General features: G+C 43.0%; 1 protein-coding gene across 2 annotated transcripts; it reads left to right on the top strand.

Moving 5' to 3' along the window:
- Positions 1-157: 157 nt before the first annotated feature.
- MYB (MYB proto-oncogene, transcription factor) lies at positions 158-27,301 on the top strand. Of its 2 annotated transcripts, XM_012572606.5 has the most exons (16): positions 158-447; positions 4,025-4,142; positions 5,772-5,843; positions 6,512-6,604; positions 6,996-7,216; positions 8,735-8,972; positions 9,766-9,846; positions 10,287-10,391; positions 11,729-11,986; positions 13,022-13,387; positions 14,899-15,041; positions 15,652-15,766; positions 15,852-15,977; positions 16,654-16,764; positions 17,417-17,524; positions 27,040-27,301. In XM_012572606.5, exons 1-16 carry the CDS (start codon positions 425-427, stop codon positions 27,154-27,156), a joined length of 2,295 nt encoding a protein of 764 aa, XP_012428060.4. In that variant the 5' UTR covers positions 158-424; the 3' UTR covers positions 27,157-27,301. The 2 variants fall into 2 exon arrangements, with proteins under 2 accessions (XP_012428060.4, XP_004174220.4); XM_004174172.6 differs by lacking the exon at positions 13,022-13,387 and having other exon boundaries at positions 176-447.
- The last annotated feature ends 616 nt before the right edge of the window (positions 27,302-27,917 follow it).

Genomic DNA, 27,917 nt, shown 5'->3' on the forward strand with positions numbered 1-27,917 from the left:
GGCACGGGGGGGCTGCGGACGCGCCGTCGAGGGCCCGCGGCGCGGGAGCGGCGGCGGCGCTGGCGCGGGTGGCTCCCGCCGCTGCCGCGCGGGATGGGCGGGGCGGGAGGGCCCCGCGGGGCGCGCGGCGCCGGTCCGCCCGCCCCGCGCCCCGCCGCAGCGGCACGGGCCCGCCAGGCGCCTGCGCACTGCAGGGGCGCCAGATTTGGCGGGAGGGGGAGTGTCTAAGGGCCCTTTGTTTGATGGCATCTCTGTTTACAGAGTTTACTCTTTAATCTCAACCTGTTTCCTCCTCCTCCTCCCGCGGCTCCTCGGCACTCCCGTGCGTGGCGGCGGAGCGCCCAGGCGCAGCCCGGCAGCAGGGCGCGGCGGCGGGCGCGGGCTCGGTCTCCCCCGTCCTCCTCCCCCAGCGGCCGGTGCGAGGATGTCCCGGAGACCCCGGCACAGGTAACCCGCTGTCTGCGGGCGGGGGCGGCCGGCTGCGCTCCGCGCCTGTCAGACGGGGCGCGGGACGGGAGAGAGGGAAAGCGGCAGCAGGCAACCGGCTCGCCCGGCAGACGGGCGGGCAGTCCCCCGTCCTCCGTGCACCTGGTCTACTCCGCCCCCGGTGCCGAGGCGCTCCCCTCCTCCGGAGGCGCCGGGAGAGCTGCAGCCCGGCGGGACGCGCCGCGGAGCCGCCGGTGCCGGGGCGCTCGGGCCCCGCGCTGCACGCCTGCCGGGGGCCAGTGCTCGCCGCCCGCAGGAGCCAGCGCGGAGCCCGACGGAGCTGCGCGCTCCGCAGCCGCAAGGCGGGATAATGTCTGGCGGGCTCGGCGGCGGCAGGTAGCGCGTCCTTGTCCCATTCATTCATTCATTCCCGGCCGGCTGAGGCGACAGGTGGGCAGCGGGTGCGGGGACTCGGTTCGCTCCCTCGACTTTTTGTTTCCTTTATTCGTGCGGCCCTTTCGCCCTTGGAAGCGCGACTCTGGCCTGAGTGGCTTAGCTTTTTCCAGGTACACGCCACTCGGCACACGCCGGAGCGCGGCAGCGCGGGCGGGGGGCTGCGAGTCCGACGGAGCGCTCGGCCGCGGCTGTCACCCGTGGCCGCCCGCCTGCCGCGCACCCGGGCCAAGGCGATCCCTGCCGCGCCGCGCAGGGTCCGGGAGCGGCGGTGTCTCGGGGGCGGTGGTGCCCCGGGGGCGGTGGACTGGACCGGACGGGCCGATAGCGCCGCGTGGCCACGTCCGTGGCCCCGCTGCCGCGCGGGCGCACAGAGCGGAGTTGTTGTCTAATTAGCCAGGGACGGCGGGTCGGACACGTGGAGGCTTTTTTCTCTTTGCAGCCTGGCATCCTCCCCTCCTCCCCTCCCCTTTGGCTGGCCGTGACAGGGGAAAAGGTCGCAGCCCTGCCTGTCGCTTCCCGGGCGCCGGTCCTGTCCAGTGGGACTAGGGGCTTGGTGGGCTCTTTCTAAGGAAGATGGGTTTGCGGTGCGGGAGGAGGCGGCGAGCCGCTGGGCGAGCGCCGGGCTGTACTTTCAGTGTCAGAGCGGGGCTGTCGCTAGAGCTGGCGGTGAATCACCCGGCCCGTTTCTCCCGAAAGAGAGGGACAGCTACCGCTGTCTCGTGGGCGCCTCCCGCAGGGACACGTCCGCCGCTTGGGGCTGGGAGGCCGGGGCGGCACGGTGCGTTGTCCTCCTGATCCGGCGGGCGCGGCGCCGGCGGGCGCGGGCTCTGCCCCGCGGGGCTGCTGCCCGAATTCCTTCAATCACGGTAACAGCAGCGAGTCATTTCCTCTACACCTCCTTTTTTTTTTTTTTTTTTTTTTTTTTTTTAACCTCTCCCTTTTCTTTTTGCTTTTTTCCCCGTGCATTGTTGCACAAGCCGGTTGCCTCGGCGAACAGCGCGGCTCTGATGGGCGGCCGGGGGTCTCCCGCTGTCCCGGCCGGACGGAGCGCCGTGCCGTGCCGAGCCGCTTGGGGGGAGGCTTCAGGGCTGCAGCCGAAGGTGCAAAATAAAGTTTTAGAGCACCGCTGCGGGCCAGGTTGACTGAAAAAACTGCCGAGCGTCCCGTAATCCCCGGACACTTTTCTCCTGCTGGAGAGCGCAGGTAGTACAGTGGAGTTTGCTCAGTTCTGCGGTGCCAGCGAGGCCCCAGTCATTTAAATAACCCTGTTACAGAACTGGCCCCACACTGAAGTCCTTAAACGTGTTGGCCGCTGATGCTGTGCTGCTGCAGAGCGGAGTTTCCCTGCAGCGCCCGGCCCGCGCCGCCGCGCAGGAAGCGCCGCGGATGGATGCGTACCTGCTGGTTGCCTTCTACGGAAAACTCATTTTCAAACTGATACTTGGAAACTGTGCCACAAAAACTTCCTTTGGCATATGGGCAGCGGCGCAGCTGTCTGTGTGTGTCACTGAGAAAAGTGAATCTGCTTTGAGCGGCGGCTGGGGACCGGAGCCGCGCTGGTGGCAGCTGGAGCGTGGGAGCTTTTGCTCAAGCACGGGAGGCTCCAGCTGCCATCGAGGGGTGCGTGCGGAGTGGGAGCTTCCATCGGGGCTTACTCCCAAAGGTTACGGGGTCTGGGGAATAGGGAGTGAATCGTGGGGCTGCAGGACTGCGGCGCGATGGGTGTGAGTTGAGGGTGGCAGCGATGGGCTGGGTGGGTGAGTCAGGGGCACCTGGCAGAGGCTGCAGGATGACCACACACATCACAGCAGGCTGTGGAAAACTTTTTATATGTAGCATGTAAGCATGTTCTTTCATTACACAGGCCAGAAAACAGTGTGGAAGATGTAGTGTGTGATTAGCCCAGTACTTTAAAGAATGTATGTTCAGTAGCTTGCCTTTTGGAGGTGTTCACATCTTGACAGTCATGGTGCTTCACTGCAATTTAATTGAAAGTCATCTCCTGAAAACAGGTTAACAGCATAAACAGTGCCTGTTAATTTTATTACAAAATAACTTTATTTTAATGTCTTAGTCATACTTTTAACATACCATACCATCAGATATATCACAGTTTTTAATCTTAATGACACTGACTCCTTTCTAACACTCATGGCTAGCATCTCTTAGCTGAAGTATCAGAACTGCTGCTCATACCTTAAAAGTTAGAAGTAAAATACTGTCCACCAGAAAGGTACGTCTTGTTGCAAAACACTCTCTTTTAGATTTAGTTAGCTAGGTAGAGCAAGTGCTGTTTGTGAAGAGTCATGGAGTCCTTTTTACCCATAGATAGCCTCTGGGGAAATCCCTTAGTCATGAATTAGGTGAGCAAAGTATTTCAAAAACAGTATGAGGGATTTAGAAATACAGTAGAGGTAATAAAGTTATAGAAATGGAGAATATAGAAGGGTTCAGTCATTCATTTGTTGGTTGCAGGATATTAAACTTGTCCTCAGTCCTTATCTGTCCAAACCCATAAATGGAGGACATATTTTATATTAGAGCTTATTGCATGTTAATGCTGCCACTTACTGTCTTTGCTTATTGTAAAAGCTTGTGCCTTCTCATATAGGGCCCATAAACATTTTCTCAGGCAAGGTTATTGTTTAGCTTTTTGTTTTGCTACACGGTCAGTTTTATTTTGGAGCAGTAGAACAATCTGCTGTATTAAAGAACACAAAAGCACTAGAGTTTTTCAGAATGTATGGCACGAGTTAAAGATCTTAAACATGTACTCATGTACTGGACACAGCCTCTAGTTGTCTTTATTGTCCCAAACATTGTATTTTAATTTGAAACCTTCATTGGTTGAAAGTTTGCCAAATGTGTAATTCACCACTGATCTAACATTAGGAGCAGGTCTAAACATGCACAGTAATACGAAGGTTGCCAGCCCTTTGCCGGTATCTGTGGATACCAAAAACAGCAGAACCAGTTCAGAATACTAGAACAACAGAATGCAGAACAAAATCTTGTTGTGCAAGTTTTAAAACTTTTATCTGTGTAACCTTTGTAAGGATTGTAGCAGGGGGGTTTTTGTGTTTTGTAATTAAGTAGCTCAAGTCCTCATGCTCCACTCTGTCTTGCTGTGTTTCCTTTGCAGTATATATAGTAGTGATGATGATGAAGAAGATGTTGAGGTGTATGATCACGACTATGATGGTCTGCTTCCTAAGACTGGAAAACGTCACTTAGGAAAAACCAGGTGGACTCGCGAAGAGGTAAATACAAGTTCATTCCTCTCCTGCATGTATAAAGATAAGAGAGAGCATGGATCACATTCTTCTCCAAGTTGTTTCATGTTCTTCACCATATTGCTAATCTGCAAACTTCAGTGACAGTACCATATCTGAAGACAACTTTTTTGACCCACTAGCTACGTTCAGTGTTTTATTTAACTTTGAGCATAGTTCTTAACTTTTAAATAAAATATATAAACACGACCTTTTAATTTCCCCCATGCTCTGTGTTAAAGTATGTGATGTGTGAAGCTGTGTAATCCCTGTTGGAGAAGCAGATTCCAAATCACCTGTAGCAGTGCTTTGTTGTTGCTACTTGCCTCTTTCTGTTTGGAAACTGTTGCTATGCGAGCGCTGATGTGTGTTCAGTGTCCCACAGCAGCAAACCACTGTGGCAAAAACTGCTGCAGTCCTTCTGTACCACTGGAATTTTGCATTTTAGTTGAACTGTTATGATTCCAAGTGGAAGCAAAGAAAAAGCTGGAGGAGAGAAATCCAGCAGTACCAAAACTGAGAATTCAAGATGTATTTTGCTTTTCAAGGTCAGAATGTGCTTTAGTCGTGATACCCTTGTGCTCACTTTCTGGGAAAATTGTGGTATCAAACTCCTTTGCCAGCTGGCTCTCCTTTAGCCTTTTAACTGGTTTGAGTTTGTTGTGGAATACATTAGTACAGTTCTTGAGTTATGTTTTGACTTTCTCTTCTCTAACAATGTGTATTGTTGTAAAAACAGTGGCAGGTCACCCCTTGCAAGCTTTTTATTTATTTATTTTAAATCACAGCCTGCCCTTACAAAGGTGGACGTGGTTGTGATGTGGCCAGGGAAGAAAGGATGGCCATGAAGTCCAATGGCCATTGTCCTGTTGCATGAAGTGGGAGCATACTGGGAGGTGCTAATTGGGGAAGGAGAGGGTTACTCTTTTCCTCTTATCTCTTGGGGCATTTCTGGTTTGTTTTACTCTATCTTGATCTTTCCCAGTACATAAGATTGGTTTCTTTTGTCTTTAGGGGCTGTATTTCTGGCCTTATTATTAAAAAGATTGGGCCAAATTTTTTGCTATTTATAAGTATGCAAAATTCCCCCACAGAATACAGGAGCAAAAAGGAGCTGTTCATTTTATTGTGCATTTATTGTAGGTGGATAGGCCATGAGCAAATCACTGGAACTCCCATTACTTGCAAGACATATAAAGCTTAAGGCTGTGATTTTCAGAGGTTCCCAGGTAGCTGAGTGCCTGGGTGTTACTGAATTTCAAGGTTATTCTGATGCTTGGAATCTAAACACCCATTTCCTCCTGTAACTCCAGTCCAAGAATAACAGTTACAGTGCTTTGATGAGTAAAAGGGGAATGTATATTGGGAGACAGAGAACAGCATAGAAGAAGTCAGTCTTTCTCCTGCAGCATAGTAAAGAACCTACCAAAATCCAAAGGAGTAGAAAAATCTTATGCTTTAGGAATTAGCATGCAAAGTCTACAGACCACCCTTCCTGACGCTCAGAAAGCAGAAGTAGATGCATAAGAAGCTACAATAATGAATTTTAAAAAATATTTCCTTTGGATAATAAGAGATTGCAATATTAATTATATCTGGGGGGGGTTTATGATTCAGGATGAGAAGTTGAAGAAGCTTGTGGAGCAGAATGGCACAGAAGACTGGAAAGTCATTGCCAATTTTCTTCCCGTAAGTGGATATTGGTTTCTGTTTCCAGGCTTAGTAGCAACTCTTTATCAAGGGGTTTCCTTGATAAAGGGGAAGGGGAGTGGTTGCTTTATAGTTATATTTTCAGGGGAGATATAAAACTTCCACAAATGGAGACTTAGAAATTCAGTTGGATTACTGTGAAAACCCTTACTTTTATTTTTCCTTTTACTTCTCAGAAAAGGTTGGAAAAAAATCAAACAAGCAAAAATGGGGGATGGTGAGGACTTGCACAGTAGGTGGTCAATAAGACAATGAAACAAAATGTCTCAGCACAGAAAAAAAACCAAAAAACAAACCACTTTGGTGAATTCTAAGTGTGATTTTGAAGAAAATAGCTTTGTATTTGGCTGTTGTTGAAATACTGCATGTGAAAGCATGCCAGGTATTGTGCAGATGGGGAAGATAAAATTTGTGTAGTTTTGGTGATGGAGTCCTCAATGCAGAAGTGATGGAAACCTTATTTGTTCTGTGAGCAAATTTATAGCTGACCACCTTCTTCTCAGACTTACTGTATCACTCTTTGTTGTTTAGTAGTCTCAGCTGGTAGTGAAATACATTAAAACAAGTGTATGTAAATAAGAGAATTCTCAATCTACTCTGCTCTTTTCTAAAGAGTTGTCCACTTTGTGTATTTCACATTTCACTAGAATCGGACAGATGTTCAGTGCCAGCACCGATGGCAGAAGGTACTAAACCCAGAACTTATTAAAGGTCCATGGACTAAAGAGGAGGATCAAAGGGTAGGTAATCAGTTTTTCTTTCTGTCTGATTAATGCCTTACAAGCAGTTTTCAAGTGCTGGGGCAAAACTCCTGGAAACTTTGGTGGTCTCAACATTATTATGGCCAGAGGCAGATTGTATTTGTGTAGTACTTCTAAGTTTGCTATGCAAATAAATTACCATTGCTTTACAGCACTGTAATGTGGAATTGCAGTCTAGAAATGCCTTAACTATTACCAGATTTTTCCTTTTGGGTAAAAATATGAATGGGAAGTGGGGAACCTTAATTGCTCTAAGTTTTACTTTGGCAGTTTTGAGAAATGTTGAAAATATTGCTTCACCACAGAAAAAAATTTCATTGATTCATCATGCATCATTAAATACAGACAGTTTTTATGTCCTTCTTTGCAGGTAATAGAGCTTGTGCAGAAATACGGTCCAAAACGCTGGTCTGTCATTGCTAAGCATTTGAAGGGAAGGATTGGAAAACAATGCAGGGAGAGGTGGCACAACCATTTGAATCCAGAAGTGAAGAAAACCTCCTGGACAGAAGAGGAAGATAGAATTATTTACCAGGCACACAAGAGACTGGGAAACAGATGGGCAGAGATTGCAAAGTTGCTGCCTGGACGGTAATGACATATGCTTTTAGCTCTTAAAAAAGGAAAAAGCTGCAGGTCTGAGCAGTCTGTTTTGGTCGCCTCAGGCTGCACTGTATAAATTGAAAAAAATTTTGGAATCAAAACCTGGGAATCCAGTGACACCGTGTGTGTTTTTCTCAGTGGGGAACTTCACTGTTTGGTCAGTACACACAGCAGTGTGTTATTTTTACAGGCTTTTAATGTTTGCCACGGGTTAAAAAGCCAATGGCTGGAGCAAGACCATAAGAGTTTTCTAAATGTCGTGCAGTCTTATTTGTGCCTGTGATGACTATCAAAATTTAAATCAATTTAACAGGGAAGGATCAGGCTCTGCAAGTGGAACATAATTTACACTCAGCTAAGGGTATGCCTTCAACATGAAGTCCAGTCTGTTTATTCAAAATTATTTAAGAGAAGGCTTCTTCAACTTCGTTAATTGCTCTTGAATCATCCAGATGATTTTGACCTATTAAAAAACCATGTGTAAAAGAGGAGAAACTTTTTCCTCAAACTCTGGTGTAGGAAATACTTGTCTCACTGAAACCGTTTGTACAGCTTGTATATGAACTCAAAGATTCAGTGTCTTACTGGCTTGATTAAAAGTGACTCAAAATGTGGGCAAGCAAATAATGTAAGCAAGGGAGAGGTTTCCCTTCCTACTTTTCTTCCTGCTACTTGATAGACCTAAATATAAGGCCTAAGGTCATGATAGCCCTTAAAACAGTCATTCCCTGGACTGCTTTTACCTTCTATAAGATAACAAAGAAGAATTAGCCCTTGGAAATATTTTTGTGGCTTCCACACATCAGATACTACTTTGAATGATAACATGCAGTGGTGATGTTTTTCAAATAGCAGAGCTGTTTTAAAGCATACCCTTTAAAATCTCACAGAGTTGGTAAGTTTGCTTTTCCTGACTCATATATGTGAGGATTTGAATCTCAGTTTTTCTGCGTCTAAGAAAAATCCCAACAGTTTTGTTTACTGATTTTGTGTGTACAGCATATTGTTGTTGCTGTCTAGGTGACCAGCTGGAAAATTGCTTGGAAGTTAGTCTATTCACAACTGTTCTCCACAATCTTTCTTTCCAGCAATGAGACACAATAAGACTGCACCGAAATATTAAGATAAAGGAAGATGATGTTGGCATTCCTTTAGGATAGCCTCAAAGGGATATTAGCCTTTGTTGTCTCCTCACTTCATGGGAATGAGGTGAAGATGAAATTAGTAATTTCTTACAATTTGAGGATGTAAGTCATGAGAGATTGCTTTAAAAAGTATGTAACCAACAGTAGTCCACTTTTCTTTTTCCCTAACTTTTATACTGAGCATCTTTCCTGAGAATAGCATTCTTGGGAATAGCATCTGTAGTGATGGGGGTAGGAGGAAGGTCAGAAAAGAGCTCAGGGTTTAAATAGAAATGCCAACAGGAGTTCCCTGCCCATTGACCTGTCTGAATTGGAAATGCTCATATTTGAAACTCCTTGAACATCTGTATTTCTGTTGCAGAACTGATAATGCTATCAAGAACCACTGGAACTCCACCATGCGCCGGAAAGTTGAGCAGGAGGGCTACCTGCAGGAGTCCTCCAAAACCTGCCATTCCTCAGCAGCTGCTGGCTTTCAGAAGAACAACCACTTGATGGCCTTTGCTCACAACCCATCGCCACCCGCCCAGCTGCCGGTGGCCAGCCAGCCCCCACTGAGCAATGACTACCCCTACTACCACATCTCTGAGCCGCAGAACGTGAGTGCCTGAAAATGTCAGTGTAGGGGGGATGATTGTTCTGCCTCATTGAACAGATGGGTCCAGTTTAGCCATGCCTGGTTTCAGCACAAAGGATCTTCTTCGTCTTGGTGGACTTGGATGTGTTTGATGTCAGGATGAGGATTTCTTTGACTTTTACTTTGTTCAGTGGTGAAAATAAGTACATTTCAAACTGGTGGGATTTAGGTGGTGGAACCAGGTACAGTGGTTTAACGTCTTGGGAGCAGTTAACACATATCTTAGAGTTGTGAATATTAAATTTCTTGAATATAAGTTGAATCTGGTTAATTCTGAGTTCCATGTCAAAATCTCCCACATTCTCTTTAGTAGTATTCTGTTTGTGGGTTGCCTGTCAGAACCAAGTGAACAAGTATTGTTTTTAATCAGATTTCTTTTCTATTAATGATTAATAATGAAACAGGCTCCTGCTTCAGACAGTTGCATTGTAGAGTTTTAGATGATAATAAATTGCGTCTTTTGCTATTTCACTTCAATTTAGAAAATCCTTACAAGTGTGTCTATAAATGATGCATCTTTTCTCGTTCAGAAAGGGTAAATATTTCATATATGAATTTTCTTTTCTTCTCTAATGCTTCCTGTCATATTCCTAAAAACCTGATTACTTTTCTTGTACACATTGTTATTTTTTTTGCTATTTCATCTCCACAGACTAGAAATACTAAGTACCTAACATCAGAGTATGTTTAATACAAATTAACAATGCAAGCAGATAATATGATGGAAATAATAGATTTTTGTTTTTTTGACCTAGGTTCCTGGTCAGATCCCGTATCCAGTAGCACTGCATGTAAATATTGTCAATGTACCTCAGCCAGCTGCTGCAGCTATCCAGGTAGATAACTTGAACCTTATTTCAAGAGTCAATTTCTCAAATATTTGATAAACTAAAATGCAGACATCGTACATTAAGGAAACATTTTAATGTATTAAGTGTGGTGAAAAGAGAAAATGGGGAAGGTCGGGTGTGGTGTTGAATTTTAGTTTAATGGTATGCTCTGTTGGGGAATTCTAACATGGCTAATAATTGCTCCTTCTGAAGCGGATTTTAAATGCAGTAGTTGACATCTGGTGTGATGGCCTTCACTGTCTCCATTTCGAATGACTATACTGAAAATCAGCAGAGACTTTGGTAGTGAAAAACACAATTGACATTTGTTTCATCTTGGAATCTAATTTGGCTGTTATAACCACAGGTCGGCAAACCATGAGCATTTTAGTTGCTACATCCTATCAGACCTTTATCTTTTCTTTTCCCTTAACTCTTAATTTCAGAGACACTATAATGATGAAGACCCTGAGAAAGAAAAGCGAATAAAGGAATTAGAGTTGCTACTAATGTCGACTGAGAATGAACTGAAAGGGCAGCAGGCATTACCAGTAAGATTGTCACTGTGTGCTTGGATGGAGGGATAGCAGCCTTACCCCAGTGCTTGTCTTTTTAACTTTTTACTCCCCCTCTGCCTTCAGTACTAATCAAGGCTCTATATTTCCGTTTTTAAAGGATGAAACATAGCACATATGTAATCTGTATCTGCTTCGTAAATTCTTTTATTGAAAATAAAATCCAAAAATTTTGCAGGTATATTACTTTGTAAAGTGGGAGCAGGATTGGGCTCCATAACATTATGTAATATTGGAAACATGATGATTGTACAAAAGTTCAAAAACCTACAGACCTTTAATCAATAACAGGGTCTGTGTTTCTGAAAGTGTGCAATGGTTCATGTGATGAAAATGTAGTGCCTGTGCATTAGATTTTTCTTCTCTGTTGTATTCTTTCCTTCAGCTGTGTTTTATACACTTTGTAAGCTTCAGACTTGGTGCATGTTTGAGAATTTGATTTACTCCTCTGAATAATGTTAGATTCTTCATAACTGCATGTGTGGAGCAAGTGCTGGCTATTACTGAATTCTCATACTTCATTGTATATGCCATTGGATGTTAATGTGTGAAAACCCTTGTGCAACTACTTAACACCGTCACCAAAGCCAAGAATCCCAAAATCATTTTTGAAGATAGGTGATAGCCAGCAGATTCTTTTTTTTTTTTTTTTTTTTTTGGGTAATATTTAAAAGAATAGTAAAAGAATTGCATGCATGATACGTTAGTTTGGCCACTTTTTAACTTTAGTTAATGTTTTGCAATTTCTTCTGTTGCATGATCACACTGGAAAGAAACTTCTGTTAATTTGTTCTTCTGCTTTCCTAACCACGTTGATTTGACAGCCCCTTCATTGCATTGGTGTAAGCTGTAGCATTAGACAGGGATAGCAGAAGAAAAGGAGATAACCAGACAAAAGCAACTCTAACTCTAAAAACTTTTAGCCTTCTACAGTGCTGAGCGCTCAGTAGGGAAATCCTGCCATCTCTTGGTTCTTACAGAAAAGGACTTGCAGACACTTTTTGAGCACTTGGAATAACAAAGTATGAATTGATTATGTGCTAGTAATGACATATGCCTATAATCCTGGAAGTAAATTATGAGGTAACTTTGGGATAACAAATACAATGCCAGTATTACTTAAAACAAGATCTTGCACTGATGAAAGGAAACATCTTGACAATTGTTTCATAGGCATAAGCTTTTAGATGATGATGCAACTACTTTTATCTTTCCTCCAGTGGCATCTGACACCTTGTGCAATTTCATTGCTAAGTTCCTTCTGCCTTTCCCCCCTCCCTTTTCTTCTTTTTTTTTTCTTCTTCTTCCTTTAGACACAGAACCACACATCAAACTACCCCGGCTGGCACAGCACCACAATTGCTGACAGTACCAGGACCAGTGGTGACAGTGCACCTGTTTCCTGTTTGGGGGAGCATCACCACTGTACTCCATCTCCACCAGTGGATCACGGTTGCTTACCTGAGGAAAGTGCATCCCCTGCACGGTGCATGATTGTTCACCAGAGCAACATCCTGGACAATGTTAAGAATCTCTTAGAATTTGCTGAAACACTCCAGTTAATAGACTCCGTAAGTAGACTCGCTGCCTCAGGTGGATTTGTGCATGGTCAAGGAATAAGGGGTGAGGAGCTGGGATTGTCCTAAATGTGGTCGTTGATTTTTTTTTTTCCCCCGATTACTTCAAGTTGCTCCAGGATCTGAAACTTACCTTCTGACATGACAAAATGCAGCTGCTTGCAAACAAAGCCCTCAAGCATGGATGCATATGCTTTTTGTGGGTGTCTCCCTTTCCTGCTACATCTTGGGATGGGAATGTGCGTTTCAGCAAGGTGCACAGTAGGAGCTTGAAACAATCTCTCAATTTTAAGTCTCTTTATAATACAATCAGAGATACCATGAAAAATTTTAAACAATGCGATTAATATTTATTGATATTTGAAGTGGCACATGCCATAAGTTTGGGTGTGGCTGCTTATGTATCTGCATCATATTTTAGAATTTTTAGTTGTAGCCTCTATAGCTGCTTTTCAAAATTTAAGGGACTTGCCCTGGCATATGTGAAGGACTGTAAACACACATCTAAATGTCAAGTATCTGACTGACATTGACAAGGATCTCTGGGATGCTACGTGTAAAGAAGTAGCACATTGAATTACATTTGTTGGTGGCAACCTCCTTCAGAAGCAGAGATGTCTGCTTCATTTGGTATCATTTCCCTTTCAGCACATCCAGAGCAGCATTGCATTTTAGGAGGAGCCGGTCTTGGTCTACAGCACACATTTTTTTTGTAACAAAAGGCACCATCATCATACTAAGCAGAAAACACTGGTTAGGCAAATAATAAGGACATAATTTGACTAATTCGTTAGGGATTCAGTTGCCAGCAACACTATTAGGATGTCAGACAGTTTGATAAGATCAAGGTATGTATTGAAAACACAAATTGTGTTCACGGTGTTGCTGCTCCTATGAACAGGGTCAGGCTGAATTGAACTGGGAAAGACTTTGTTGTTGTTGTTGGTTACAGACATATCCTAGCGCTGTATTTTCATGAGGTGGCACTATACACTGTCTTATAGCTCCGTGCCTCCCACGTTGTTTCAGGATCCTTCATCATGGGGTGATCTCAGCAGTTTTGAATTCTTTGAAGACACAGACACTCCGGCTAGCAGAGCTCCCTCAGGCAAAGTCGCACAGCTTCAGCAAAGAGGGGCCAGTGCTTGTAGACCTCAAGGACAGCCCACCACAAATTTGAGCAAAGTCATGTTGAGTCAGGGCTCTCTTGGCTCACCAAAGACCTTATCTGCCTCACAGGGCAGTGCGGCTCCGTGGGTCCTTCTTCGCAAAAGGAGAGGGCACTGCAGCCCCTCAGCCAGTGGCCACGGTAGCACCTTGGTCCTAGCTGACGTCAGCAGCTCAACTCCTCCTAAGCGCTCCCCTGTCAAAAGCCTGCCCTTCTCTCCCTCGCAGGTAGATCAAGACTTCTGCACAGATGTTACTAATTCTCAAAAGTCACCGCACTCTTAACAATTTAGAAACTAATCCTTTGGAACAAATGACTAATTACCGTTGTGCTTGTTGATTTCACTCTGTGTTTGAATTTTCTCAGTGCTCCTAGTCTTCACTGCTGAGTTTAGTTAATCAGCAAGCTAACTGTTGATTCTTGTCTTTTAAATTCATCTGTGGGGCTTGGTTTTTTGTGTTTTGGGTTTTTGCCTTTTTGGATCTTTTTTGTAGGGGAGTGTGACTCCTTGCTTTACTCTTGCTGCTAACTCCAACTACTAGATTCAACATTTCTGATCATCTATGATATTTTCCATCTCTGTCCACTTACAGTATGATTCATTGACCTAGAAAACCCCAAACTGCATTTAAATAGCATTCAGGTTGTGAGACAAACTGACAACAACCAGAAAATTCAAATCACACTTGCCATCCTCTGCCCAGGCCATGAGAGTTGGAGTGGAATAGGAATGAGGAGGAAAATGGCCTGTTAAAATGGCCTGGCGTGCAGTTTGAACTTCCTGATGATGGTTGCTTTGTTTCACAGCTGTAGCACTATTTAAAAGTGTTTTGGATTTTTTGTTTGTGTTAGTTTGCTTTAGTCTTTGATGTCAAAGAAACACTATTTCATGAAGGATAGTAAAAGAATTCATGTAATGATTTCCCACTGTATTTCCCATTACTTATCAGATATTTTAATCATATGTCATTTTTCCAGTGAAAGCCAGATTTTCTTACATGCCACATTTTATAACATGACAGAATCTAGAAGGGAATACATTGAATTGTTTTCAGAATAAAGCATAGCACTATGCTCACAGGTTTGTAGACTAGAAATAGAAACAATATTTTAGATTACTAGGTAGAACATATGCAAGAGCAATCTTCTCCAAACAAATTGTGCTGCCTCTTTTTCTATCAGTGGTTTCCATTCCAAAGTATTCCACGCTCCCATCACAGGTGGCAGCTTTCATTTTATACTCTGAAAATGAAGTACTTTCTTTTGAGAGAGATGAAAGGAAATTTATTTTCCTGTCATCAACACTTTCACTGCCCTAATAGCCCCTAGATGCCCCATATAAATATTTGTGGAATTTAACCCTGTTTCCTGTGGGTTTGCTTTTGAAACATCCCTTGCTCATTTTCACCCAGTTTCTTGGGCACACTGGTCTTAATTAAAATTTATTTGGAGAAAATTCAAATCAGGCTCTAAAAGGGGTGGAAAGTTTTTCTCATTGGAACAGAGTGTCATTTTCTTTAGAATTTCCCTCTCTAGCTTCCTGACCCAAACCATTGAGTATTTTTTCACAATGTAGTCAGGTACCCCACATACCCCTACTCACATCATAGGATCAGGAGAGTAACACATGTCAATCAGAAGAAAATAATTTATTTTTCTTTTGTTGAATAATGTCAGCTTAAGAGGTCTGCCATGTAATCTGGACGTTCCTGTTAATTTTTTCTTTCCACATGTGCAGTTCTTAAACACCTCATCCAATCACGAAAACTTGAACCTGGACAACCCTGCACTTACCTCCACGCCGGTGTGTGGCCATAAGATGGCAGTTTCCACCCCGTTCCACAGGGACCAGACTTTCAAAGCTCAGAAGGAAAACCATGTGTAAGTCTGTTGTCTTGTCGAACTCACGAGGGTCCATGTCTTCACATTTGCATGCAACCAAAGTGCTGGGTCAGCATGTGCTTTAGGCTGCAAGGGGGTGGGTTTAGATTAGATACAATGAAAGAATTCTTTACTGAGAGGGTGGTGAGGCACTGGAGCAGGCTGGCCAGAGATGTTGTGAATGGCCTATCCCTGGAAGAAGCCCTGGGCAGCTTGATCTCGTGGAACGTGTGCCTGCCTGTGGACAGGGTGTTTGGAACTAGATGATCTTTAAGGACTGTTCCAACCTAAACCATTCTATGATTCTATCCTTCCTGCAGAGTTGTTTGTTCACACATTCAGATTTTTCTTAGTTGGGAGTAAAACTTCCACTTTATGACTATTGATGGGTTATCAAACCATGCATATAGGTTCACCAGTTTTTAAAATAAAGGCATTACACCTTATCACAGTCAAATAGATGTTCTTCTGTAAAAGCAAAATGAATTATAAGATGGCAGGGAAATATTTTCCAAAGTCTTACAACAATACCGTCTCTATGCATGCATTTCTGTAAAGAGCTAGTATTTCCAAGCATCTTCCTTTTAAGTTCCTCTCCTTCTTTTTAAAGTTTCAGGACTCCAGCAATCAAGAGGTCGATATTAGAAAGCTCTCCAAGAACACCCACTCCATTCAAAAACGCACTTGCAGCTCAGGAAATCAAATACGGTCCTTTGAAGATGCTGGTAAGAAGGAAACAATGAAAAAGTTGCTTTGATATTAGTGCAGAGGGATGTTCTGGGACTTGGATATAACGTTTCTTTCTTTCAGCCTCAAACTCCAACTCATCTCGTAGAAGATCTGCAGGATGTTATCAAGCAGGAGTCGGAGGAATCTGCAATAGTGGCTGGGCTACATGAAAGTGGACCCCCTTTGCTGAAGAAAATCAAACAAGAGGTAAATCTCAAACTTACCTGAGGCAATTTAATTCAGAACTCTTTGCTGAGAAACTTATAGCAATGCCTTTTCTGTTAAATAGCTGTGTCTGTTTTTCTTTCATGTGAGCCCCAAGATCTTAGTGTCGGTTCCATATAGTACACTAAGCATGTCTAATTCATCTCCCATTGATTTCCATAGAAGTCTTTCTGCTGTTTTCAGCAGGGGTTTGCTTGGGCCGTTCTAATGCAGTGTTCGTTTGAAACTTAAAAAGAAAAGAAAAATTAGACATGAATTTGGATTGAATCTTTCAAATATTGGTGAAAAGTATAGAAGAACCCCATGGGGACCAAGCTCCATGGAGTGACTTAGAAACCTGAACATTTGAGGACATTGCATTATATTACTTTGTCACTAAAGTTCTAAAAATACATTTATTCTCAATCCTTTCTAGGAGATTAAACTCCTGAATACTGACAGAGCACTGAGTGCAAGTATTCAAAGTTTTATTAGATGGAGGTTTTTTGGAGAACCTTGAACTTTTTTCTTCTGCAAAGAGCAAGGCTGCTGTAAAAGATCTTACTGTAAACATGCATTATGCACCTCTGTGAAGAATATTTGTTCATTTTGTTAAGCAACTGACAGAAATCTCCTGGTCAGTTATGTGGTGGTTGAATCGTGCCTTTTCTCCTTTCAGGTGGAGTCCCCAACAGATAAAGCTGGAAATTTTTTTTGCTCAAATCACTGGGAAGGAGAAAACCTGAACACACAGCTCTTTACACCTGGGTCTACTATGGAAGATGTGCCAGTAAGTATAAGTTTTCACGCCATCAAAGGAATTCTTTGTTTTACATTTACATTCTTTGTTTTACATCTGTTCAATACTTAAATGCAAGAGGAAGAGAATATTTTTTCTGATTTTCTTCACAAGTAGGCTTTTTTCCTTATTTCTGTGTCATTTTCCTCTACTAAGCATAAAAAGCAAAATGCTACTCTTAATTATCACTCTGATACCTTTAGAAGGTTTCAGAAGTTGCAGTAATTTTGCAGCCCGCAGACTGTGAAGAACCTGCACTTGGAGGATGCCTGCACCTGTGTGTAGAAATTATTAGATCATGGAGTTAAAAACTGGTGAAAGAGAGAGACACTCTTTTGTGGTTTTTGCAAAGGAGACCTTGCATGAGCACAGCTCCCTCTGCATTGCCAGGACTCATGGACTATTCAGTTACTGTTACTCTTGAATTTGGGTTTTTCACTGGATGGAAAACCTTTGCACAGGGCAATGCTCCTGCAAAGCCAAGTCCCAGGGACACCAGGCTGAGTGAGGTCTGCACCTCATCTGTGGCTGTGCCCAATGTAGCAACTTCTGCACTCAGCCTGCATTTACTTACAGTGCATTCTAATCCAGGTTGTTCTCATGAGTTGCTGAAAACCTTTTTCTTTTTTCTTTTCCTGTTCAGAATCTTCTTACCAGTTCCATTTTAAAGATGCCTGTGTCTGAAGATGATGATAGTTTTCACAAAACAGTTGCAGTACCTAGAAACAGGCCACTAACTAGTCCTCTACAGGTAAATTATTCTTTGATAAAAGTATCCTCTGTATATAAAAATATATATATGCATGCATATATATGTATATATATGTATATATATTGTTTTCTCAAAGAGCAATTTTAAGTTTTGAGTGTGGAAGAATGAAATGTTCAGATGAATGTGGCTGAGGATCTCACTTTGCCTGTGGAGCATGAGGGCACAGTGGCTGCAGCAGAGCCAGGAAGCTAAACAGGGCAGAGCCCTGTGTGTGGGGTGTTGTAACTCAGCTGGGTGCAGTGTGGAATTGCTAAGACTAAGAATTAATGTGGACCAGAAGGTTTTTTCTATAGACTTCTTGTAAGTGGTACTGCTTTTGGAGATTTGAGTGGTGTGGTGATGGCCAGAACTTGTAACTGGCCTTGGGGTGAGAGACTCTAGCACTGCCAGGTTGGCACAGGTGTGGCCAGTATTGCCCATTCAGCCCAGCACCAGGATGGCTTTTCCCAGTAAAGGCTAAATGTGTAATTGTTGTAATGTAAGTCAGATGTGAGGCTGGGGTTTATGTGTCTGTGCTTTTGCCAAGTATTAAGAAACGCAGACATTTGCTGCGCTTTAAAACAGAGCTGTTGCACAGGGGCTGATCCAAAGCCCACCAAAGTCATTAGCAGACAGTTTGGCAGCTCTTGTGTACTGTAGGTGAAACTCATGGTAAGTCATTCAGAAAACAAAACATAATTTCTGTATTTCCAAGGTAGATGACTAAGTGATTTTGTAGCCCTTCTTCACGTGGGAGAAATAAAGGAAAGTGTCTCATTCCCCAGGGTGAGTCACTGTCAGGAAGGAAATTGCCACTCCATAGTTCCTGACTTTCAGGCAGTCCACATGGCTAATCCTTTCTTTCCTCCCTCTTTCTAGAATTTACATTAGGGATGATTTACAGGAGAAAGGAATAAATACAGGCTGGTTTTGATTAGGCATTTCTAGCCAGGCATTAAAAAGGGAGATAGTAAAATTTTACACACATCCCCATTTGGCACAGTTTGCCATGGAGTAGGCTTGTATTTTGTCCTGCAGAATCATTTGATGAAAAACATCTTTGGAGAGCAGGGGCTAGGACTCCCCTTGGCATGGGGGCGTCTGTAGGGGCCAAAGACTCACACTCAGTGTTGTTTATCTGCTCCTCCCTCATGAACTGTGTTTCTTGGCTGCACTGTGGTAGACAGCCAGGAGAAGGGTTTGCAGATTTGCCCCTGATTTAGTGCTGAATTCAGACCCACCTCATGGCAAAGGAGCTTGGGTCTCCAGCTTTGCAAGGGGTTGCTGGAGCTCCCGGTGGGTATGTGGGAGGAGGCTGCTGGTCCCCACGAGCCCTACTGCATCCCAATACCTGCCTGTGAACCGTGACCCCAGCCAAACTCTGGGCTCCTACACACAGATTTAGAGCGAGATTTTCAGGTAGCTAAGCATGGGCTGTGTGTTGTCCTGTTAGTGGTAGTTCCCTGCACTCTGGCTGTAATAAAAAAGAAGGATCTGAGAGGTCTGTAAAATAGGATCTTTTGATCTTTGGTGTACCGGTGTTAAGTTTCCTGCTATCTAAAAATATTTTCTTTACAAGCTGCTATAAACGAAAGGGCTTGTTTAACCTTCTGTCCTCACTCATGCTGATTTTGTTCAGGAAGTTTACATGAGTCAATTTGTGGATCATTCTGGATTCAATTCTTCAGTCCTTGCTTAGGAAAACCATGTTAAAAGTCAGGCGTGCTCATTGTTTGGATAAAGAGGACCTTCTCTTAAGTAGGAACTGAGTTAAAAAGGACTTCCCAACTCCTCTCAGTGTTTAAAGTGTGTTGAACTGAAAGCAAAAGTAGTTGTAAAAAGCCCCAAAATGAATAGTTAGTAGGCAGCTTCTTGGTTTACTAGTATGAAGGTAAAATTGTTCTCTCTGCTGGTGGAACATTGAGGTTTTCAGCTGAAATGTAATCTTAAATTAAGAATGAGGCTTGAGGTTTCTGTGATGGTGGCACAGACAGCTTTTTCAGAATGAAATACAGACTTTTTATAACAATGCAGTATTGTCTGCCAATGGCTGCACTCCCTGGTTTGGACTTGGTATCATGGTTAAAAGTAATGGTAAAACTGCTTGGCTTCATGTCAGAGGGGAGGAGTGTGGCCCCGTGCAGCTCAGAAAGGATACGTAGTCTGGCCCTGTTTCACACCAGAAACTGCTGCTCTGTCCCTAATGCTTCCCCTCCTCCACCTCTGTGTAAATGGCCTCCTATGACTTGGGCATAGCATGTCTAAAGGGTGCAAAGCCATGGAAAACATTAGCCTTTGTTCTTGTCATTGTTTTTACTGTTTGCTTTTTGTACATGACCAGATTTTAGCACGTTACTGTCCTATGCTTTCTGCCCTTCCTGGTTTAGAGTTTGGTATCTCACCCTCATACATGAACACATGCATGGACACAAACAAGTAACTGGACTAAATCCACTGATCCCATGAAAGCAGACATTAAGAATGAGGGAACTCATGTGGGTGAAATTTAATTGTGTCTGCATATGTTGACATTGCTGCAGTTAATATTTTGGGCCTGATCCAAATGTTCTTACTTAGGCAAATTCTCATTGACTTTAGTCCAAGAAAGAATTACAGCAATCTCTGTGCCTTGGGATCTGTGCATGGAAAGGGCAGAGAGAAACAAAGGCAGCAATAAACTTAGGAGTTTTAATATGCTTGGTTCCTAAAATTCCATTTTCTTTTAAAATTGAACTTAGAAAAGAGGGAGGCAGTATATTTACCAGCCCACAGGTTTCCATTGCTTTCATAATTTGCCCTACATTTACACAAAGATATATGGGTAGGGATAAACTGATCAAAATCCTTGATTACTTATGGTCTTGCTGTTAATTTCCAAAGAAGGCAAGAGTAGCAAATGTTCAAACACATCTCTAGTGATATTTTTTACTGCATTTTGGATACCCAACTGATCATATGTCATTTAGTAAATAGCAGCTGATGACCATGTCAGATAGCACAATATGATTCATCATCACTTAGCAGGAACAGCATGTTGCATCATTTGGCATGTGAGGTTAGGTAGCTCCATGTAACACCACTGGAGTTTGGTGCTGTCCATGTTGTACAGAGCAAAGTGAGAAGAGACCCATAGACCCAAAAAGAGTTTGGGCTTTATCCTCATTCAACCCCCTGTTAAGTCTCCCTAAGACATAGGATGTAAAGGCAGTTTTGTCTAAGGTCTTTCTGGCAAGGTGTGGAGGTTCCATCGGCTCTTTTGTCCTATGTGTCAAATCTCATGGTTGGGCATGGAGTATTGTCAGACTGGCAGGAACAGGAACGTCTCACCAAACCCACATGTTGCCTTGGGGTGGACTTACTCTCCATTGCATGGATCTCAAATATTTCTGCTTTGTATTCATGGGGTGAGTTAAAACCTGTATTTTTGCACCCTATATTTTTGTCACTTAATTGCGTGTCAGGGAGATTTTGGTCTCACTGGCAACTTTTCCAAGGGTTAAGGTTTTGGGATAACATGCTCCAGTAACAAGACAGAAAGATGATCTGTACTGAGCATGTGCTTGAATTTTGCCTTGTAAGAGGTTACATAAAAACCCCTCTGTTTCTGGCCCTTCCTATGTAAAAGTTAAATTTTATTTCACATTATGTTCTGTAGCAGTGCATAATTCAAACTATCCTAACACAGACATTTTAACAGATAGAAAAGTAGGCTAAATCACAGACCTTCCACCTAACCCTGCAGGCTATCAAAAGACACCATGAAATGGAGCCTTTTAAGAAAATAGCACTGCTTTGATATCTTCTTCCCCCAGTAACAAAGGAAACAACACAAGGTAGAAGCCCTGCAAGCTAAAGAGAATGTTCTTCAACCCCTAGCTCCTGTCACTTTCCATTTTTTTAACCACAGACTGACACATTTCAGCTCGAATTTCCTGACTTTCAGCGGTTTATGTAGCCATTTTCTTCAAAGAGTAAGTTTAAAGGATTTTAAAACAGTTACTTGGTTGACCTTTTTTCAAGTGTTTGAGCTGTCATGAAGCTTAATTTCCTCAGTTTAAAAAGTGAAATGTTGTTTTATTTGCAGCTGGTTGTAAGATAAAATGGCCAGGAGAGCAGCATGGTCTTCTCCAACAGCAGCAAGTTTTCTGGTTTTGCTCCATGGGTTTTTGAGGGAAAAAGGTCCTAAAATCTCATATTTTCCTTTGTTTAATCAAGGGAGAGGGGGAAGCATGCTGTGTTTGAGATTTGCACAGCAGGGGAAGGTAGCCCCAGAGGTTTCTCTCACTTGTGTTGCCCCTTCTGTCCCCAGTGAGTGATATGTACAGGAAGGAGATATGCTTGCCACAGCTGAGGGAGCCAGAGAGAGTTCAAAGTTACAGGCCAGTCACTGCATGTTTTCCTCCCAGGTCAGCAGAATTTGGGTTGCAAACCGATTGGAAGTTACAGCTGCCCTGACTTGGTGATGGTCTCTCAAGAAGAAAAGTGACAGCTTAACTATTAGTCACATTTGCAGCAATGTATTCTGATCTGTAGGGAAAAAAAAAAAAAAAAAGATTACTGGAGAGGGGAAGAATATCCTAGTATGAGTTGCAGATGATTGGCCCACTTCCATATCTCGTCCATTCATCTTACTTGGGAAGCTCATATATCTTGAGCAGGAGTTTTATCTGAGCAAGAACTTCAGGGTTAAGCTCTTAAAAATGCCATCTATAGCTCTTTCTAGCTCTGGTATCATGCTTGTAACAAAAGCTGAAAGGTTAGACCATCTTATTCTTTCACATTTAGGAAGCTGTATTTCTGAGCAGCTCAGAAAGCCCCAGAATTTAGGAGAAGTCTGTCCTGTGCCCCAGAGGAAAGCCAGCAGCAGGGGTAGAAATAGTGGTCTGTCTTCTCAAATGAGATAAAAAATTAATTTATGGTCACTTTAGTTTTTAATTAGTCTTTACTGTCGTGCCAGTTCTGCATCCTTACAGACTAGAAAGCCATGTTATTCATATCCTGTCTATTGTATTCTGCTAGGAAATAGTTTTGTTTAGTGCATTGTTTTACTGTTTCAGGAGTGCTGCATTTCTGTTGCAAGCCTTCTTTTCAGTGGCACATTCTGCAGGCAATCTATACCATGTAATCTAAGGGAAAGCTGACAAGAAATCCGGCTTTTAGCAGCAGGGAAACACAATAAGAGACCTTCTAATAGTCTGAGCATTTAAAATATTTTACATACAGTAGCTTTTTAAAAATTATTTTTAAATACCAGCAAAGCTTGGCTAAATTAGTGGTAATGTTTGTAACACCACTAGCTTTGCTAGAGTTGCTGAAGCTACCTGCCAGCAGAGCAGAGATGTAAAAGGCGTCTTCTAACAGAGTTCTTTGCCCAAGGATTTCTGCTGGACTTTGATCAGTTTGGGAGCTCGGCACTGCAGGACTGCAGCAGTGTTTGGTTTTGGCATTGGCTTCTAACACAAAAGGTGTTGTAACACAGGACATTTCTTAAGCTATAGAGACAGTACATGAAAAAGCAGTCTGGGCTACAAGAGCAGAAGGACTAGTTCTGTAAGAAAAGCACCTTTCCATATTGTTTTCTTCCCTTACTCTAGTCTGTTTTCTCTAGATGGTCCAAGTTTTTATTTAAAGTGCTTTAACTGGATATCCCAGTTACGGCTTTGACAGTTTGTTTACAGTTCACATTTGCCTGAAGGCAGCTGAAGGCATATTACACGATAAATAAGGTAGTTTTGCTGCCAGGAGAAGGATGTACTGGTAGGATTGTTGAGGTTAAAGAAAAAAAAAAAAAAAAAAAGAGAGAATAAAAGAAAAGGGACAGGGAGAATGACATAGCTGGAATTGTACCCTGGATCTGTAATTTAATCCTATGAGAACTTGTAGCACTATACTTTCTTTTCCCCCTCTACTCCGTGATTTAACTTAAAGAGAGAAACTGCTGTGTTTGGAAGAGAAAAATACAGTGGAAGTAGTGGCTGAAATTGTTTAAACTCTTTTAATTGACAGCAGAATTAAGACTGGTCTCCTACCCTGTTACCTCCACATACACAATGAAAAAATTGTGTATGTGGAAAGAATTTACACTGGAAATCACTTTCACTCCTCATTGGCTGGGAATTTAGGTGCCAAAACAAACACCTCACTCTTAGATGACTGAATTTAGGCTGGATGAATCCACTGGATTAATGAAAACATGTCCATCAATTTTGATGAGGTATGGGTCAGACCTTCTGGCATCTGGTTACAAAGATCTTGTTTCCTTCCACTGATTTGCAGAGTTAGACTTGTAAGTGTGGTCAGGAGGATGCAATGAGCATTCTGCAACAGGAGTGTTCTGGCTAGGGTTTCTGTGCTGTTTTCCTGCATGCCTCTAGCCTTCTGCCTTGGGTCTCGTCTCCTTGCTTCTGATACATTTGTTGGGTACTGCTGCCATGCTGGTGTGGAAGGAGGCATTGTGGCATTCCTTTTTACAAAGAGATCCCATAGCTGTGTGTGACCAGGCCCAGCAAGGCACTCTGCCTGGGTTGTAGGACCCAGCATTCCCTGCCAAGGAGGGAAGGAAAACTGATCCCATCAGGATGACTTTCACACGTGCCTCTGGCACTGCGCTGCAGGGCTGGCAAGGCATTGTGCTTTGTTTTGTGTTGGCTGCCGAGAGTCAGGGCTTCAGACAGAAAATGTTTATTAAAAAGACCCACTTAAATGTTATCTGAGTTCCCCAAGGGTAGAATGGAAAACTGTTAGTAAATATGCTGCATCAGAAAGCATACTACTTTGGGTCCAATTCTTCTTTCTTCACTGGAGCAGAGCTCTCACCATCATCACTCAGATGCAAAGTTAGCCTCTTGTTATAAATTTGTCACAATAGGGAGAGGGGAAAAAGTGCAAATAGTGTAATTTACTGGGAAAAATAATACATGGATGAAAACTTTAATGTCCCTACAGCAAAGCTGAAGTTGTTTCAAGCAGGCTCAAGTGAGGGGTGGAGCTGGTCCTCCTGTGCTTGCTGCCCAGTGCTCCCTGGGGCAGCCAAGCCCAGTGGGAGGGCAGAGGGTTACTGCCTGCCCGAGCAGCTTCTGCCACACTGACATCAGGCTAAAGATGAAGACCAGGCTTTCCATGGAATGAGTGACATGTAGCAGCCTGCTGAGATGTTGGTGATACCAGGATACAGATTTTTTTTTTTTCCTACTAAGCAAATGGCTGTTAATACAAAGAGCTCAGTGTAGATACTAACAATGAAGCCTAATTTATGAAATAGGGACACTCCTTACCTGAAGTTACTTATAGTTTTCAGAAATTGACATACTGTGACAAATTAACTTTTCCTTACATATTTTCAGTTATTTAAGGGACTGCTGATCTCTAATTTCTAGACTGGTCCATTGAAGCTTTGGGGGATCACAGGGGGAAATACTGGTTTGACACATATTTCTGTCCTTGCAAATCATGGATATATGAGAACTATCAGCTGCTTTTGAGGTGTGCAGAAAAGAATCCAACTTCTAAGTAGAACCAATGGCTTTATACCAGGCATTAATTTGGTTCCTTATGCAAATACCTCTAAAACAACAGGGGAAAATATGCACAGGTGCCTGAGTCTCGCTGAGGATCAATAGGGAGTTGTAGGTTCCCAGCTTGTGTAGGTGCCTTTGAAAAAGTTACACTGGAAGTTGTTTAACCAAAACATGAAAGGAGCTGTGGTGTGTTGCATGCGGGTCTGTGGCACACAGAAAGTGTGTCACACCTGCTTTCTGGCATATACCCACAGCTGAGCCACAGCACAAGGTCCACAGCTCTAGGAAAGAGGTGTATGGCATGTCTGGTTCACTTCACAGATGCAGTTTTCCCACAAAAACTGCAGAAATAAAATTATTTGAGGTCTGACCTGGCTCTCCTTCAGAAAGGGAACTCCTACTGAAGTTCAGCAGTTTTGCTTGCAAAATGGCATCCAGGAGAAGAGGCAGCATTTGGAACTCCCCTACAGAGAAGAGAAGAGAAAGCCATGTCTAGGGAAGCCCAGCAGAAATTTGCAGAAGACTAGCACACTTGTTTAGTTATTCACTGGGTTTGTCCCTTTCAGACTTTAAGCCCTCCAAGGCAGGAACCTCAGTCCCTTGTGTTTGTAGTAGTACCCTGATTAGGGGATGTTACATGAAATTATCTGTATTTCATAGTTGCCCAGCCTTTTACTATCTGTATGTGTCAGATAACACTGTTTACAGTCAGAAGAGCATTCTGTAAATATTTAGGCCAGAGAATAATTTAAGGATTCTCTTGCAAAGTTAGCAACTAGAAGTTGGCAGAAAGAGCCATGGGCATGCCAGGACAGTTCTGCAGATGCTTTTCAGTCCACTAATTATGATTCATCCAGTGTCCTAGAGGTTGGGAAAGCTTTGGACATCTCTTTGAGCAATGTAGTTATTGTACTGCAAAGATGATCCTATTCAAATGCAACAGAGAACTGAGAAGGGTTTCTCTTGACTTGTCTTTACTGGTGAATCCTGAGCATACACCTTCTCGGTATTCAGCAGTGCTGGGATCCCGTTGTGGAAAGATAAGCACAATTGTGTGCAGTTTTGGAATGCAAACTATTTGTACGGCTAACTGTGTGATAATAGAGGTTTTATTCAGGTCTTAGAGAAAGTTTCAGTGTGGAAAAGCAGATACACTGGCTAAGTGAGAGAGTTCAATAGAAAAAAAATGAAAGTGTGTATCCTGGTAAATTCCAGGAGCTTTGAAATTTCATTGCTGTTTATAGCTCAAGGCAATGAGAAATGTCTCACATGTGTAGTGAGTAAATAAATACAGCACACACAGCCCTCTGCAGATAGGTTTATCTCATTTTAGCATTATACTAAATGGTGTCTGCAACCTCCATAAATACCACAAGAAGTGAAATGGCTTACACGATAATTAAAAAGCTGTTTCTGCCGAGAGTCGAGCCCCACTCTCTCCTCCTTGCCAGAGGAGCCGAGTTCCTGGGCGTGTGCTGATCCCTCACACAGGTGAAAGCAGCTTTGAGCGCGGGAATCCTCGGCAGCGCTGGGCAGGCTGTCGAGGTTGTCAGGTCCCTTTAGGAAGCTCGGGACAGAGCAGCTGCATTTTTAGAATGTAGGTTCAGCAGGAATTTGTTCATGGTCATAACGTTGAATATTTTAACTGTGAATATTTTAACTGTGCGCTGTAGCCTGTCTGTGCTCTTGTCTGTGCTGTTGACCATAAAGTTGGCCTGCTAAGTACATTTTCATTTAGACCTTCTTAAAGGATTAAAGGCAAGGCTGTAGCTATGGCCTGATAAAAAAGACACTGTCTGAGAGAGAAGCAGGAAAGTTTGGATCTCCTGTGGTGTCCCCTCTGCAGATCATCTGGTCTATCTGCCCCTGTGGTCAATACTGAGAAGTCAGGGTGACATGTTTTTGCCTGTCTGTTGAGATTTCAATTTCTCAGGGGATAGGACAACTCTGGATAAATCACACAGCACTCAAACTAAATCTGTCTCTCTGCTAATTTAGCATCTGAACAACACCTGGGAGTCGGCATCCTGTGGGAAGATCGAGGATCAGATGGCTCTGACAGATCAGGCACGCAAATACATGGCCACCTTCCCCACACGGACTCTGGTGATGTGAAAGGGTCGACACACAGAGAAGCATTATGGTTTTGAGAACACTTCACCTCCACTGGGAAATTCCTGTTCCTCTGCATGAGAACTTTTCATGAATGGGAGAAGAGCCTATCTTTGTTGTGGTACAACAGTTGGGAGCAGCACAAAGTGCATTTAGTCACTCAGCATATATATTCTTGTTGGATTTCACCCAACTTAAGAGTTTTTGTTTTTTTAATGATACTTGCCTAAATTATTAGGTATTGAGTTTGAATCAGTAATTAATGATCTTAAGTGCAGTCTTATAATAAAGATAATTTTTCTTGTACTTTTTGAGATCAAACAGACTTAATACACCAGTATTGTCATTTCAGTGATGTGCTAGTTAGGGGTGGGATTTAGTTTGTTTCTTTTTTTATTTTTTATTTTGTATTGTAATAATAAAAGAGCAGGTACTCACACAGATATATTTTAAATCACTGAACAAAATGAATTGGTGTAAAATACCGAAGTGAAAAGCATTACTACAAACGCTTGTCTGTGTAAAAGGGGAAAGCTGATCAAGATCGTGAATGCTCAAACATCCATGCCTCTTGAAATACTCCTTTCTGTTTTGGTTCTAGGCCATTATACATTGCGTGTTTCTGTTGGGGGGGGGGGGTAATTAGCTTGCTTTAAAAAATATTACTGTATGAAACATAGATTTATGAGAAAAAATATATTTTTATTCAGTAATTTAATTTTGTAAATGCCAAATGAATACTGTGTTTTGCTGCTACAGACCTT

The sequence above is a fragment of the Taeniopygia guttata genome, chromosome 3 (assembly GCF_048771995.1).
Source record: "Taeniopygia guttata chromosome 3, bTaeGut7.mat, whole genome shotgun sequence".
In the NCBI taxonomy this organism is placed as follows: domain Eukaryota; kingdom Metazoa; phylum Chordata; class Aves; order Passeriformes; family Estrildidae; genus Taeniopygia; species Taeniopygia guttata.

Coding starts and splice junctions, on each gene's coding strand:
- MYB (XM_012572606.5), top strand. CDS start 425: ATGTCCCGGAGACCCCGGCACAG. Junction 13,388..14,898: donor TGCCCTTCTCTCCCTCGCAG/GTAGATCAAGAC, acceptor CCACATGTGCAG/TTCTTAAACACCTCATCCAA. Junction 16,765..17,416: donor CTACTATGGAAGATGTGCCA/GTAAGTATAAGT, acceptor TTTCCTGTTCAG/AATCTTCTTACCAGTTCCAT.